We start from the raw sequence: 15,372 nt of genomic DNA, 5'->3' as shown, positions 1-15,372 counted from the left end.
CTGACCCAGACTGGCCAAAGGAATATTCCATACCATAAGACATCATGTGAAAAAACTATAATATGGTGGGTAGTTGGCCAGAGGAGCGGCCACTGCATGGGAGCTGTCTGGGCATCAGTTGGTGGGTGGTGTGCAATTGCACTGTGCATCACTTGTTTCGTAAATAAATATATATACACACACACATAAAATCATAATTACTGTTATTTTTCTCTTTTCCATCTTAGTAAATAGTTTTTATCTCAAACCATGAGTTCTGTTGTTTTTTTTTTCTGGCTCTTCCCCATCTCACTGGGAGAGGGGGGAGTGAGCAAAAGGCTATGTGATGTTCAGTTTGCCAGGTTAAACCACAACTGTAATGAAGAAATTAATGTTACTAACCCACTAACAATGCTTCTAACTTTTATCTCTGTGTGCAGACCATTGTGCGCAGCCTCAGCTTGATCATTCTGGGAAGAAATTGCTACATGCTTCTCTGGCTTACATCTCAAGATTAATTAAGCCATTTATATTCTACAAGGATGAGTTTTGCAAGAATGAAAATTTGTGACCATAAGGTTTAAAAAAAAAAAATTAAGCAAAAGGATTTAAACATATTTTCAGTAACCTCTGGATTGAATTGGTAAGGATGGAATGCTGGAGTTCCTGTGGATGTGCATGTGTTTCTGGGTGGAGCAAGAAGTTTGTTTAACCAAGTACTTTTCTTCATAAACTGTCTTTGGGTTTTATTGCTCTTGAAGAAGAAAATTGTGGTGCTGGGTGGGAAGTAGAAGGGAAGGTCAAGAGAGGAATATTAGTACTTGAGACAGCCAACTGTGTATTTAGTCACTAAAGCCTTATGTAAGGTGGGTAACTGCAGCAGTGTTCTTTCTACACGGAGACAAGAAGTCAAAAACAAGCAGTTTTGATCCAAGCAAAGGAAGAAATCGGAGAAACAGGAGATACCGTGCAGTAGTAAAGCTTTTACCACTGTCCTAAAGTACACTGTCTGGACATTTGTTCCTCAAATTGCGTTGAAGTTCCTGTGAGTGGACATTTCTGGGGAAAGAGGGAACGGGACACTAGATAGAGTTAGGCGGAAATTTACTCCTGCTGTTTTTTAGCCCCTGTTACTCAGGTTTTTGTAAGTTCATAAGCGTTCCCACCAAAATGACTGAAATCTTGATAGGTCATTGGAAAGCCAAATACTTCAAACTTTTTAGAAAAAATCCAAGCGCATCACAGGGTGGAAACAAGGATTTTGGACTCTGATCATTTTCCTCTTCAGTCTGGGTATTTAGATCTAAGGGCAGAATCCTTCAGCAGGGAATATACACTTTTCTCCCTTCCAACTGGCTCTGAAGAACCATGTTTGTGCTGGAAGAAGGGAATTCCAAGGAGATTGGTGGCCCTTTTCACAGAGTAAGCATTTTCCACAGGCGGGGTTATGCCAACCATTAAATGACTAATGTATAATTAGGAGGCTGGATACTTATAGTTGTCATGTACCTGGTGCCAGGGGAGTCCAGGACGACTGTGAAGGAGTGAGCATCGAGGGAGGTCAGCCTTGGTTGACCAAGCCATTTATGTCTATACTTGTTTTTGTGTTCAGCTTTTGTGCTGGCAGTCTCAGGAGGCAAGTGACTTAGCAGTGCAGGCAGTGCGGTGGCTCTCCCTTATGGCTTTTACAGTGAGCATATGGTAGAAGGTGCTGCCAGCCAGGAGAAGGCCTGCTCTAAGGACGCAAGTTGGACAGAAAGGGAGTACTAGGAAAGGGAAATTTAACGCACTTCCTGTTCTGCTGTGGTGAAGAACAAGTCTTCTTGCCTGGGCCGGTTTATCTGCTCTGTCCATCTTTGCCTGGGGAATTCTTTGATGCTGAGCTGATCAGAAGGTTAGAGTCTCCTTATCGACTCCATGCTTACCTCTGTTTGTTTTTATTCCGAAGTTTGCTCTCTCATTTTGCAATAACCCACAGGGTGCTGGGTGTTGCGCCAGCCGTGCCTCAATGAAGGATCTTCATTCAACACCTTTCCCTTCTCGTCACACCAGTCAATGTGACTCCTGCGTTTTCCAGCAGCATTCTCTACGCAGTCCAGATTTTAGTCAAGCCCTGGCTGGAGGTCAGAAGGGCTACCAGACCTACCGGGATCTACCATGGGATCTTCAAAAGTAGGTGGTGTGTTTTAACTCTAAATTTGATTTAGAGGTGCAATAGTAGTAAGGGATGTTGCTTATGGGAGAGCTTAAGGAAATGAAGGACGTAAACAGATCTAAAGACGACGCTGTTTGCTGTCTTGTCTGCTCTTAAACCTCCTTCGATCTCTGTCCGCCTTCATCCTTTTAGAAGTAGAGCGCATCGTGGATCTATCCAAAATGTGCAACCTGAAAGGGTGTGATAGATAGAGGGAGGCTAAACAGTAAGTTGTGAGCCAAAAGGGAAGACTTTGGAGACTGTTTTGCATGAAAAGAATAATATACAGTTGGAGTGAGAAATGCATAGGGAAATCCTTTCTTAGCATGGCCAGGAGCACAAAGATTTGCTTTCTGTTTAGAAAGGTGATATGACAGCATAGGTTGACACTTATCTTTCCCTCCCTGTCATTGTCGTCTTCTGCCCCCAGCAGGATTTTATTGAACCAATGAAGAATTCAGTAAGCTCTTTTGTGTCAAAATGAAAATTTAATAGTATGATTTGTGATAACCGTGCCTTTTGGTCAGGTCTAGTTGCAGTATTATTCTCCTGACTGTATAAAGGGTACGTATTGAATCAGCAAAGGCAGCATAGCTACATAAGGAGAGGGTACCCTGTAGGTGTTCATTGTTCCAGGTTGTCCTTAGAGTTTTTAAGGCAGAAGCCATGATTTCTGGGTATAGTGACCAGGTGTTTCGTATTTGAAAGGATTTTAAGCAGTCAGAGATGCTGGACATTCTTAGTCTTGTTTCATTGTAACTCAAAACATTGCTGAGAAGTTCAGAGTACTTTTTTTAAAAAAAAAAAAAAGTCTGCCAGCTACAGTACCATCTTCAATCAGAGTGCACATCCAATCATGTATGATCAGTAGGCCGCCTGGAATTTGTTCTTTCTGTTCAATGCTCTGGCTCCTGGACTCAAATGGCAATAGGAGATGCTCAGCCTCCTTTCAATTTTCTTGATTTTTCATCAGCAATTGATGAAGCTTATAAGAGTAGCCTCAGAAATATAATGCAAAAGAATCTAGAATGTATTTTTTTCAGTACCCTCATTATTTGTCTGGATGGCTGAATTTTTCTGTATGATTGCTTAAGACCACAATATTCTCTCTGCCCTTACGTTGAGCAAAAGGCTGTGGACAATAGCAAGATTTTTATTTTTTCAACCTCAATATTAAAAAAACAAACACAAGACAGTACATAATTTCTGGACATATTGAAATAGCAGCCTTATTTCTGGATTGATAAAAGTTATTCATTCTGCCCATTTAAATGGTTTTGTTGCTTTTGTTTTGTTTTGTTTTGTGTTTTCCTAAGGACAATAGTGTTTTTGTTGATATAGCATTGACTTTGCCAGGAGAAGGCTGAGTTCAGCTTTTGACTCTGATCCTTAGTGGGACTGTGCTGGACACCCAAAGACCTTGCGTCTGGCTCAACAGCCATACCTTTAAAGCTGTGCTGCCTGACAGACAGTGAGGAAGGAATCCCCATCAATTGTAAATACCTGTTTGTGCATGTTACCTAAAGAGGGAAGATTAAGCGAGAGTCCTCTACCTAGCAGAAATGAAAAACTGTTCCTTTTTCTAGTTAGATAGAAATGTAGTTGCTATATCTTTTTTGTATCAACAGTGGTGTAAATAATTTTAATAACAGTGTGTTAGAGGGTAGTTAAACAACATTTAAGTCCATTTTGGTTGCCTCTTAGTAAGGAAAGGATTTAGTTGTTTAAATAGTTCTTTAGATTATTGTAAAATCTTAAGTATGTGGGGGAAATCTGTATTGGATAACTAAATATTTACGCATTTGGGAAACGATGGAGTCTGCCTGGTCTTAATCAAAGACCCAGTGTAGCCTGTTAAATGTCCAGATCTTAGAAGAGACTAGCTTTATCCAGTTTCAGGATGCCTCTTTTTACAGCAATTTGAGCTGAGCTGGAATGTGTACTCTGTAAGATCCTTCAGGAAGCAAAGCTACTAAGGAAACAGGATGGAGTGGACAGCCTTGTTGGTCTTGTCCTTCCTCCGTTGTGCTCTGCCCTGTGGTCTAGGGATTAGTGACTTACCTCAACTTTCTTGTCCAGATCTTGTGGGCTGGCAGGATGAGGTGCAGAGTAGCTACTGTTGTATATGTTAGTCTAAAAGTGAATATGTAGGTGGAAATGCAGTGCCACTTGCACCAATTTGTCATCTAGTAGGTGGGCAAAATAAGTATAAATTACAGACTGCTGAGGTGTAGCAGGAAATGAATACCAGCCCTGGTGCAAGGACAGTCATGGTGCATTGGCATTAATGGGAGTTAAGCTTGATTATTGCAAGAGGGAGATGCTCCTGCATGGTGTCAAACAGAAACTTCTTCGTTTGTCTGCCTCGTTCTAGTTTCTGATTCCAGAAAATTGTAGAGAAATTCTGATACATACTACATCTGATTTGATGCCGGTAGAATTAGTACTGTTTGTTTTTCCTTGCCAGACACTCATCTACTGAGCTTTTCAGATAGAAAAACAGATTGGCAAAGAAGTTACTCCTGAGTCCTAAAATCTCATCGTCTTCATTAACTGAGCAAGCCCCAGTGTAATCTCAACTGCATTTCTGGCCTCTGCTGTTCCTACTAGAGAGCGTTGCAGAAGTGCATCACTATAACTTTTTCATAGATTATGATAATGCATTTTGGGTCAGCTTAAACCTTTAATTTAAGTCATTCTACTTCCATCACATACTCTGTCATGTCTGTATTTCTGACTACAGAAATCTTTGTTCTGAATGAAGTCTTGTTATCACAAAGCTTGGGATGGCTTAGTTTGACATCTTTCTGATACCACAGTCAGACAAGTTCATGTGGTCTGTGGACAGATTTGATAACAGGAAAAGAGTTCATACAGAAATGAACATGGGAGTTGCTGAATTACTCTGCCATTGGAGGACTGCCCTTCACTCATCTGAACCTCTTGTCTATGAAGCCTTCTCTGATTTCAGAAGCATTTCTCCTGTGAAGAAACTCATCTGTATCTGCTCAGTGAAAAAATGTTGCTAGATCGTAGCATCTCACTGTTTATCTACTCAGAAAACATCTCTCCTAGGTAACAAGTTCCTGCCAAGCTGCCCCACCTCTATTAAGTGGCTATCTTAATGTGTATTTATCAAACAGCTGCTTATCTGAGGAAATTCAGCTTAGAGGTTTCATGAATTAAGTGAAAGTCATGTGGATGAGGAAGATTACGTGTGTAAGTAACTGCTGCAGATGAGGATTTCTGTTTGCTAAATGGAACACAGAACTTGGAAAGGAATAAATTAAGAATAAAGGTTTAAAAAAAATTGTATAGTATTTGCAAAAGAATTCTGAAAAAATTTATAATACATTACACGGTGTTGTCTATATAACTGCATCCCAGCCAAGTTACTTCTGGTCTGATACCGTTCTTTCACTGATATGATAGGCAGTTACTTCTTCACACTCATCTGTGGCGTGAAGTTGGCATTCAGCCTTTTCAATGGGTTTCTTAAACCCAGCGTTTTGGTTTGGGGTTATGCCAGGATCATTATAGCTGAAAGACCTTCTGAGTGCTTTTCCTTCTGTTCAGCTTAAGGAAGACAATTTCTTTTTCAAATGAAACTGTCTCAGATACCGAATTAGAGTCGGTAGTGTCAAGTTAATTGTGGGGTTTTCTTGGTTGGGGGTAGATTTGTTGTTGTTTTTTCAACATAGACTCACTTCAAACACGGTAGAAACATTTGCAAAGCACATTGTTGTAAATGCAGAGGGAAGAATATGTTAGCTTTGACTACTAGTTGGAGCAACAGGGGAAAAAAAAACACAATAAACTAAAGCTGAACTCACCACTGACTTAATGATTCAACCTAAGAACTACTGCTAAACTCACTAGAGCTTTGAGACTTCTCAGATGATAAGCTGAGTCCTGTTAGATACTGATTTAATGTGACCCGTCCATAAGGGTTGTCTTAGTCGATGAACATGCTCCATGGAAATCATATTCCAAGCACCAATAGCAGTGAGCAAGCACTAGAACCTTGGTTAAGTAGCTTTGGCGTTAAATTTTAAACACAGATAGTAAAAATAGTAGTACTAGAGATGTCAATGTGTGGGTCTCTTATTTTTTTTTCAATCAATTTTCTGACCAAAGTGCTTACAAACTCTCTTTTCAAATTATTTAAATTATCCCATTTCCTATTTACTTCCTAATAACCAAGATCATTGTCTGCTAGAAAGGAAAACCAGTTTATGAAGAAGTTAGGGGCAGTTTCCTGTCATTTCCTGTATCTGAGTATGAATGTTTGTGAGTTGATCAGTCTAGAAATGTGTGGCTTAATAAAAAAAAAAAAAAGTAACATGAGATATGAGGAAAAAATGCCCAAAGAGGCTGATCAACCAAAGCCTCAATGACTATCAAAGAAAGTTAGTATACTGAAGTGTTTCTTGAATGTTCTTGTTAATGAAGCAAAGTCCTGACCATTTATACATACATGTTTCTCATTTCTGCGGTTAGTGTAAGGACAACTTCCTTTTGGTAGGCTCAGAAATAAACTTGTAGCTGCTTATCAGCGAATTCCTAATAGAAATGTTTAATTTAGTCTTTTTTTTTCTGCTGTGTATCTACAGATGGATTTTAAAGAAAACCAGATGAAATGAGAGTTTAATTAAAAAGCTGTTCTAGAGGATAGGAGAAGTGAAGGGAACACCAGATAGGAAAGCCAGGTAAAGTCAGAACTGATAGGAGCGACAAATGAGAACTTCCATTTTCACTCAAGCAAATATCTCATTTAGTCTGAATCAGCTGTTTTCCAAGCAACAACAAAGTAGTTAAGGCTTTAAAATGAAATTACAATGAAGTACCAGAACCTACTTCTGACGTACAGTGCGCAACATGTCTGCTGACTTGGTCAGGATGCAGATGCAGTAGATCCTTGCAATGATTTTCAACTTCAGTGCATTTAAACTTAAGTTTCATGGATGTTCCAGAGGTGAGCTGTATTTACTTGGTTATGAATGTGGGAACTTGCTGAAATACCCTCAGGATTGAGTCCCCACAGTCTTCTTTCCCAGATGTACTCCGACCTGAAGGTATGAATATTAGCACGTGAGGTGGCTGGCTCTAGTAGCAATGAGTCTTAGCCAAAAACCCTTCCTTCCTGTTTTGTATTTTGTAATGGCTGATAACATCATAGAAAATATGGCTTAAGATGTCTCTGGGTTCATAGCCATAGGCAAAATTTGCTCTGATAACCTTTTGGGGGCAGTTGGTTTGTCTAAGTATCATACTGACCCAGTGACTATTGACTTGCCTGGTATTAATTTGGATTAACACCTGTGTAATTAAGAGCACAGCAGAGAAAAGTATCTGGCATGGCTTCCTACATGCGTTCCGTTGTCCACTCATCTGTCTCTGTCATTCCCTGTCATTTCATCCCTTTAGGTGAATGTACTTAGAACCGTGCTTGTCTCTGCTTTTAGATTTAGCCTGAGTAAAATAGGAGGGACAAGCACTCCTTCCAGAATCCATTTCTCTCTTATTTTTGTTGTTGCTGTTGTCCAGTCCTACTTTGCAGGAAAAACAAAAAAGATTGAACAGTTTGGATAATGCATATATACATACTGTACAAATAATGGGATGCTTTTTACCAACTTTGCTGCACCAAAGGAATTTTGGGAGCAAAGGTGCTTTAATAACTGTCTTGTTTGACTTATTGAAAGCTGCTTACATTGCTCTACAAGTGTTCACTTAGCTGAAAAATGAGCATAACAGTTTATTTTTAGAAATTTCCATTCAGAGATCACATAAAAAAATTCTTACAGGGACTCATTTAACTGAGCCCTAAAAAAGAAAAAAAAAATGTAAAAATCAAACCCTGCACCAGTGTTCTGTGACTGGCAAATCCCAGGATCTATTTCAAAATAGTCTTGAGTCATGGTTTCATTTTTAAAGATGTTGGATGAGAACTCAGTACTGCTGGGAAGAATCAACTGATGTTAAGGGAGAAAATGTTAGCATCTTCATCTTTATTTTTTTTAATTAAAAAATATCTCTTAGAAATCTTCTCCTTTCTTTTTTCTTTTTTTTTTTTTTTTTTTTTTTTTCCAGAATACATCAGCCAGCCATCAAAATAAGACATCTCAAGCCATGGAAAATTGCTCTAATTGTTATTGGAACAGCATTGGCAGCAGCCATCACCATTGGTCTCCTAGTTTATTTTCTGGCATATGGTAAGTTTTACAGAACTTACCAATGTTCTGTTTCTGCCTTTAGTGCATCTTCTTTGTGCTCATGGCACATAATGATGAGGTTTTGTTTTTCATCAGTCCAGTGGCTTCTCTGGTGCTCTTTCCATCCTCATTTAGCATCTTTCTAGATCTCTTCTCAGGAGCATTTCCTGCTATGCAGGGTGCTTAGGGCTGTGGTTTCTGTTGCCTTTCACTTGCTTTCACTCCTTTTACATCTTCTTCTTGATCTACTTCTGGGATGAGGTCAACACAGGAGGCTTCTGGCCTCTGTTAAGCAAGTGACATCTGAGCCTTCCACTCAATTCTACCTGTGGTGTTTCCCCATTCTCTTGCTGGCCAGGAAGGAAGGTAGCTGACCAGCAGAATGCTACTTGTGATCTTGTGTGCATTGAGCCCAATATTCTGCTTGATGGCCACAAAAGTAACTGCTGAAGAAACTGGGTTTTTTTTTGTCACTGCTTGGCATAGATTGCTCAACAGAACTGAGTTCTTGTTCCTGGGTTCCTAGCTTTTAGAAGTTGTATTTGAATGGGTTGGGTAGAAGTGAGGGATTATCCACTTCCCAGATATTCACTCAGTCACCCCCAGACCTTCTTCTAAGTGAGTCTTGGTGCATTGCGAGTATTGCTTGTTCCTCTTCTCTCTACAGATCAGAAGCTCTTCTATTACAGTGGCAACATAAAAATCACCAGCATCCAGTACAGTAATGAATTGTCCAGACAGACCTCAGGAAGGTTTAGAGACCTGAGCGAGAGGGTTGAGAGACTGGTAAGTTGGTACTGTCATGCCTTTCCTTTATTAAGGACTGTGTGATGATAAGGACTCAGAGCCTTTAATGTGAACAGCCTTCACTTAGACCACAAGTCTCTGGTGTGCCCTAAAACTCTGGTTAGTAGACATGAGGAATAGATAGCATTAAATTTGTGGTCATACTAGGCAGACTAAGCAGTCACCGAATAACTTTTTTTAGCACATCACCTCTCTTTGTCACTGCAGCGGTGAGGTAGATACTGACAGTATTCTCAGCTTCCTTTTACATCAATGATAATTTGTCAGTGCCTTCTCTTTCCCTGCCTTGAGCCTGACTGCTGTATGCCCTTACACATGTATGTACAGCACCAGGCACACAAGAGTCCAACCAATAGTGACAGAGGTCACCAGACGCCAAATCATTTCCCTCCTTCCTCCTTATAGCTAGCTACCTGGAGCCACTTTCTGGCTTTCCTGCTGCCCCACTGTCTTGAAGGAAGGCATGCTTTTACACCCTCTCCTTAATGGGGGTGGGGAGCTCTATCTGTCAGACTGCTACTGGTGTTGAGAAAACAATACGCAAGCCCTTTTCCTGCTCCTTTGGTATGTTTTATTGGGAAACCTTCCTACAAATAACAGAGGGTGCTCATACAGTAGCTATGGAAATAAATAGATACATTGCAATTTCCTTTCTTGTTTTCTATTTGAGACACTTCCCCACAGATGATAATTACAGAGTTTAACACTTTACAGCAATAAACGTGATTGTGCTTGTATCTTTTTGTATTTCATTCATTAGAGTCTGATGCATATCTCTTACCCCGTTTAGCAACCTCACACAGATACTCAGTTAATAGGACAATCAATGCTTTGCTCCCCACTATCTTTTAACTTAGGGACATGCCATTTATTCACAACAAAATATGAACATTGTATTGGAGAAGTAGGATTCAGCAGCACTAGCATCTCTTCCCAGCTCTATTGCTGAGAGCCTTGGAGATCTTGTCAAGTTGTCCTCTTTTCTTGTACTTCTTTCCCTTCTGCCCCCTTTTACTACTAGTTATTGTACTGTATTTCACAAGATCTGCTTCTGGTGTGTGTCTGTATGTATAGTCTTACATAAGCTGCGTTTACTTAGGTGCTACCACTCGTCAACTATTACCTAATAATTGCAGGCTTTTAACCTTCTGATAGGACCTTGGAGAGGGAATATTCTCCCTGAGTGAGGAGATACTGTGTATTGCTGAGTTAGGAGGAAGGAAGGGGCTGAGTAGTCTTTAAGGAATAACACTTGAATAAAGTTTGAGTCCCTTTCTCCTGCTTCATTCTCTCCTTCCGCCCCCTCCCCCCCCCCTTTTTTTTTTCTAACGTAACTCCTTCAGCTTTTAGCTAAGAAGTTCTTTCAGACAGTGTCCACTGCAGTCAGAATGTCCACTGAACCTGGCTGTTAATTCAGATATCTGAAAGAAGGCCAATGCTTTAGAAACCCTGTCTCCTCTACGGGTGTTGGATACTTCTGACTGTAGTGACAATAAATACCCATGCTGGTTGAGCAGTGAGAAACATGATTTCAGAGTACATTAATTCTACCAGATAAGCGATGCTGTAACTCATACAGTGGACTGTTGCCTTTCCTGTGACTTTTTTTACAGTTTGACTGTAATTCAGGCTTCAGCTTTTACTTTGCTCTCTGAAAGTTGGTGAGTTCTTTGCTGGATGAGACTGAATTGTCCATAAGTTTGTTTTTTTTTTAGTGACTCCACACACTAATGAATAACAGTATGGTCTCCATAAGTCTGTTTCTGTCCAAGAAAAACTCAGTTTGTGGTGATAAAAATCAAAGCAATCTTCCTAGAGACAGAAATATCTTCTTGAATTCTTAGCAGACAGCTACCTCAGAACACCTATGTTTTCACCATCGTTGTTTTCACACCATCTTTCCTAATAGAAGTGTAGATAGATAAGTTTTTTATCATGGTTCCTGATTTGTTTGGATTTACCAAAACCCTCTGTAGTCTTACCCCAGCTTGGTTTATAGTTTTAGATGCCCAAGCCTTCCAGTCATCATTAGTAGTAACAATACTTTAAGCTCATGTTGTGAAATAATGAGTCAATGCAGATAAATGCAGCATCTTTCACAATACTTGGTGCAGAGTGAACAGAAGTGAATCATCTCTGATAATCAAAAGCATTCAAATTACCTGAGTTAGTGCAACTCCCTCCTAGTGTTCCCTTCTCTGATCCCTCCCTTATGAAGCCTCCTTTGTTCCCAGAACAACCCTGAAAGGAGCTCTTCTGAGTGTTGAAGTTTCTCCAGGAAAAATGTTTTTGATCCCATAGATAGGTCATCCCATGCCTTCCTTGGGACTAGCAGAAAACATCCTGGTGTTTGCTTTGATTTCCACAGCTGAATAGTAACACCCATTGTGTGACATTCCCAACTCTCTTATCTCATTGAAGGTGGGAGGGAGTGCAGGGAGATCATGCCAGACAGCTGATGAAGCCAGTGTACCAGTCAACATCTCAGGGCTGACTGGAAAGTCTGGAAAATGTATCGTGGGGTGGGTGGAGCTGGGGGGACTGAGGAACAGATGATGAAAGCTATCTGCTCCTTGCTTGGCTTCATTTGACTGGCTGTAAGGGTTCCCTTTGTGCTCTCTTTCAAGAGCAAACCTGACTGAATGCTGCAGTGGAAAGAGATGTTCCAGTCTGCCAGTCTCCTTGTTTTTCTGGCTGGACCAGTCATTCTTCCCTTCCTAGCCTAAAATGCACTGTACCAGACCCTTTCCGCTTGAACTGAATACAAAGGGCGCAGCTGCAGCCACTGTTTTGTAGTAGGTTCACTTATTGCTTGAATATCTGTGCACATCTTAGATAACACTATTTTCCTGCGCTGTTGAACCCTTCTGTTTTCTCTAGCTCCTGTACCAGTTTTTTTTTTTTTTTTTTTTTATTCTCCTACAAAATCTATTCATTCTGCTTTTAGATTTCCCAAGTGTTCTGTGAAGGCCCTAACCACCCTCTTAGTAACATCATCCCAAGGGCAATGTCCAAAACCCTGCACTAAGCTTTGCTTCTTTAAATAAAGGACCCCGTGGCACCCCAGATTGCAGCCAGAGCTGAGACTGCCAGCTCTATACAGATCCGAATGACTGGGATGATTCTGGACAGCAGTGCCAACTGCCTTGCGTGCAGGGAGGAAGATGGAGGTCCCTTGTCTTTGCCCAGTGTGGAAAGCCATCTTTGACACTAAGGGAAGGAGTTGTGTGTTGAACAGAACTTGAAATGAGCACTTTATCAAGACCCTCTTAAAGAGAATTGCCTCAGACAAAGGCTGGCAAATGTTTAACTGTGAGAGACTAATGGATACTAAGCAACTATAAGATGTGCCCCCTTCAGTACATGGCTGGTTGCTCAACAGAATAAATACCAGCCTTTACTCTGCTCACCAATCACTTCCAAATGTACCTATCTGCCATTCTCATCAGTACAGTAACTTTCGGATCCTTTTCCCTGAATGTTGTAGGAGAAAGAGGAATGCCTGTTTGTCTTTCAGACGGACTTTCCCCTCTTTGAGAGGAAAGTCCACCCTTTTCCTTTCCTCGGCACCTAGTATCCCCCTGCTGCCTACTTCTCCGGCCAACCTCACTGTCAGGCTGCTTCTCCCTGCCCTAATCCGTGTGTCTGACTCCCTTTGTGGACTCTTGCATAAGGCACTGTACTCTCCTCTGCTTTTGGGGGATCTGCTGTGAGCGCTGTCCCATGTTCTCTCCTGCTCCTTCGTAAGCCAGGCTGTGGGCTGGGTGGATAGATGCTTCTCAGGTAGGGGTGTAGCATGGCTCCCTACTTGGCTAATTGGGCTGCTGGGGGAGAGGCAAGGTGTTTGTTTTCCCTCCTTGAGTACCTTGAGCCACAGAGTGGCCTGACGTGGGCTTCCCTGCTGTCTCGCCCTCCACAAGGTACCTGGGCTCTCCCTCTTCCTGCCACCATCCAAAACCAACACAAAACTGATTGGTTGGATCTGGGCAGAGGGGTTGGAGCTGACTTAGATTAGCAGTCAAGGGGACAGTTCTCCTAACGAAAAGACTAGCTGTCTGCTTTATATCGATTATAAGCTTGCTATAGTCTTGAGTCGTGTTGTGAATAGCTTTTAACATCTGCAGAGCCAAAGCTAGACATACTGGCTACACTTTCCATCTGAGAGAAATAGCTGGAAATAGAGCCCAACTTAGAAGTCCAGCAGTGGGGGTGGGTAGATGAGACTCCTCTTTTACTGGACTCGGCTTTTAAGGGGTCAGACATGAGACAAGGCTTCCTAGGGAGTGAAACAGTGTATTTGGGAGACAGAGAAAGGTGAAACAGATGCTTCAGAGCCAAGAACTGTCTATTGAGTTGGTTGGAACTGTATACAAGGTGTTTCTGCCACACCTTCCATGTAGGTGTTAGGGTACCTATAGACACAAGACAATATACAGACATGCACCAGAGGCATGTGGTTTACTCGATCAGTGCCTTATGTTCCCGGGTTCTGGAGGTTAACTCAGTAGGAGCAGATCTCTAAACCAGCAGGTTTTTGAAACAGTCCTAAAAGACTGTATTTGCTCTAGGAGGCCAGGCTGTGAGGGCTAATGTAGGGGTAATAAGTGAACATGCCCTGAGAAATGGAGTGTGCTGAAGTTCAAGGGAGCCTAACTTGACTTTTAACAGCAAGTTGAAGCAGTGGTCACTACAAATATCGTGTAGCTCCATTTGCTCACTCCCTCTGCCTTTGTAAATCATACCTTTTCCCCTCTCAGCCACTGAATCACAGAATTAAAATGAAGATAAATTGGTTAGATGACAGAAAAAGAAATTAAAGTAGCTTCAGCAGCCAAATCTTTCCAGATACTTCAGAGAAAGGGTCCTGCATCACCATAGTGAATTAAGTGAATTAAGTAAAAATGTTGCTGGTTGTAATAAGTTTCAAAAGAGATTTGGTAGTGTTTTCAGATATGATCCCAAAGTCCTTATTTAAAATCAAGCATTCCTTAGGCATTAGGCACAGTATATGCTCACTGAAGTACTTCCTTAGTACTGATAAAAGGTGCAAAGGTCAGAATTTCGACTGAAATTTTTTCTTGTTTTTATTTAGAAGGATGGCTGTTGTTGTAAAGACCAAAAAATGAAGCTTTCTAATGAATAGTATTAAAGATTTTCTTATAATATTCTCCATATTTTTCTTTTTCTGCAAAATAATGTTGTATGTTGAAAAATAAATCATCCTTTTTTCTTTGTACAAAATATCATTAAGGAGAAATCCTAAAATAAATTTAGAGTATTTCACAACTTCTGTTTGAAAATCTCATTTTAAGGGAACGCTTCCTGCAGAATGGAAGTATTGCCCTTGGACTGGCAGGATACAATAAGGGTGCCCTCTATGGGTGATCAAGGTTGGAAACAAAGCAGAAAGCAGCTTTCCTCATTAATTCTGCCAAGTGGGAAACATGGCAGTGTGCTAGTGGGCAAGGTGATGGTTTGACAGCTTGTTTGTTTAGCTCTGGAATTAGAGGTTGAAGCTATGCTGAGTGCTGCAGGCGTGGTCTTAAAGACATAGGTGGAATGCTGTATGCTAAGAGAGGAGACAAACCTTCTCTTTTGGAAATTCCCATTGACATCAAAAGAAGAAAAAAGCTGCTGGTAGAGGCATACACTAGATTGCATTTGAAACTGAGAAGCTTTCTTGCGTTGATTTGTTTCCAGTCCTTCCTGTTTTCACAGGTCACAGCAAAAAAAAAAAATTGAGGTAAATACGATGTACTTTGAGATGTTAGCGGGAGTGGATGCAGTGTAGTGTGTGAAGCTGCAGCTCAATGGTTTTCATCACCAGTAAGATTTCTAACTGTCAGTTTGAAATTTGCCTACCTCAGTAGCGTGAATTTACAAGATGAAGTGGTTACAGTCATCAACAAACTGCCTAATATTTCTTTAGATGTAATGCAGGGATGCTTTAACTTCTTCATGCAGTGTGATTTTCTTAAGTAATACACATACAAACTAATTTTTCTTTGTTTCCCCACTACCACCTTGGTTAATCAAGGCAGAAGATCTAATAAGTGTGTTCCGGGTTGCAAAATCATGACACCCTCCACTCCCCCCCCAAAAAAATAACTCAAATTCAGATCCAGTATGTAGCGAGAAAAAAAGGTATACAATGAGCACAAGGAAAATGAATGTGAA

The 15,372-nt window shown here is 40.9% G+C and overlaps 1 protein-coding gene across 5 annotated transcripts in view; it reads left to right on the top strand.

Annotated features, from left to right (window-relative positions):
• Window positions 1-15,372, top strand: part of LOC110397989 (transmembrane protease serine 11E-like) — a 46,750-nt gene that overhangs the window by 4,656 nt on the left and 26,722 nt on the right. For 3 of the 5 annotated variants that reach the window (XM_021395122.1, XM_021395121.1, XM_021395125.1), the window contains 3 exons: window positions 420-2,151; window positions 8,267-8,388; window positions 9,056-9,174. In XM_021395122.1, coding sequence (XP_021250797.1) covers window positions 1,988-2,151; window positions 8,267-8,388; window positions 9,056-9,174 — 405 coding nt within the window. In that variant the 5' untranslated portion in view covers window positions 420-1,987. The remainder of the gene's footprint in view (window positions 1-419; window positions 2,152-8,266; window positions 8,389-9,055; window positions 9,175-15,372) is intronic. The other 2 variants (XM_021395124.1, XM_021395123.1) reach the window with 2 other exon arrangements.

This window comes from Numida meleagris, chromosome 4 (assembly GCF_002078875.1).
Source record: "Numida meleagris isolate 19003 breed g44 Domestic line chromosome 4, NumMel1.0, whole genome shotgun sequence".
Classification (NCBI taxonomy): domain Eukaryota; kingdom Metazoa; phylum Chordata; class Aves; order Galliformes; family Numididae; genus Numida; species Numida meleagris.
Note: the sequence above shows the minus strand (reverse complement) of the source record. Positions and strands in the feature narration are given on the sequence as shown.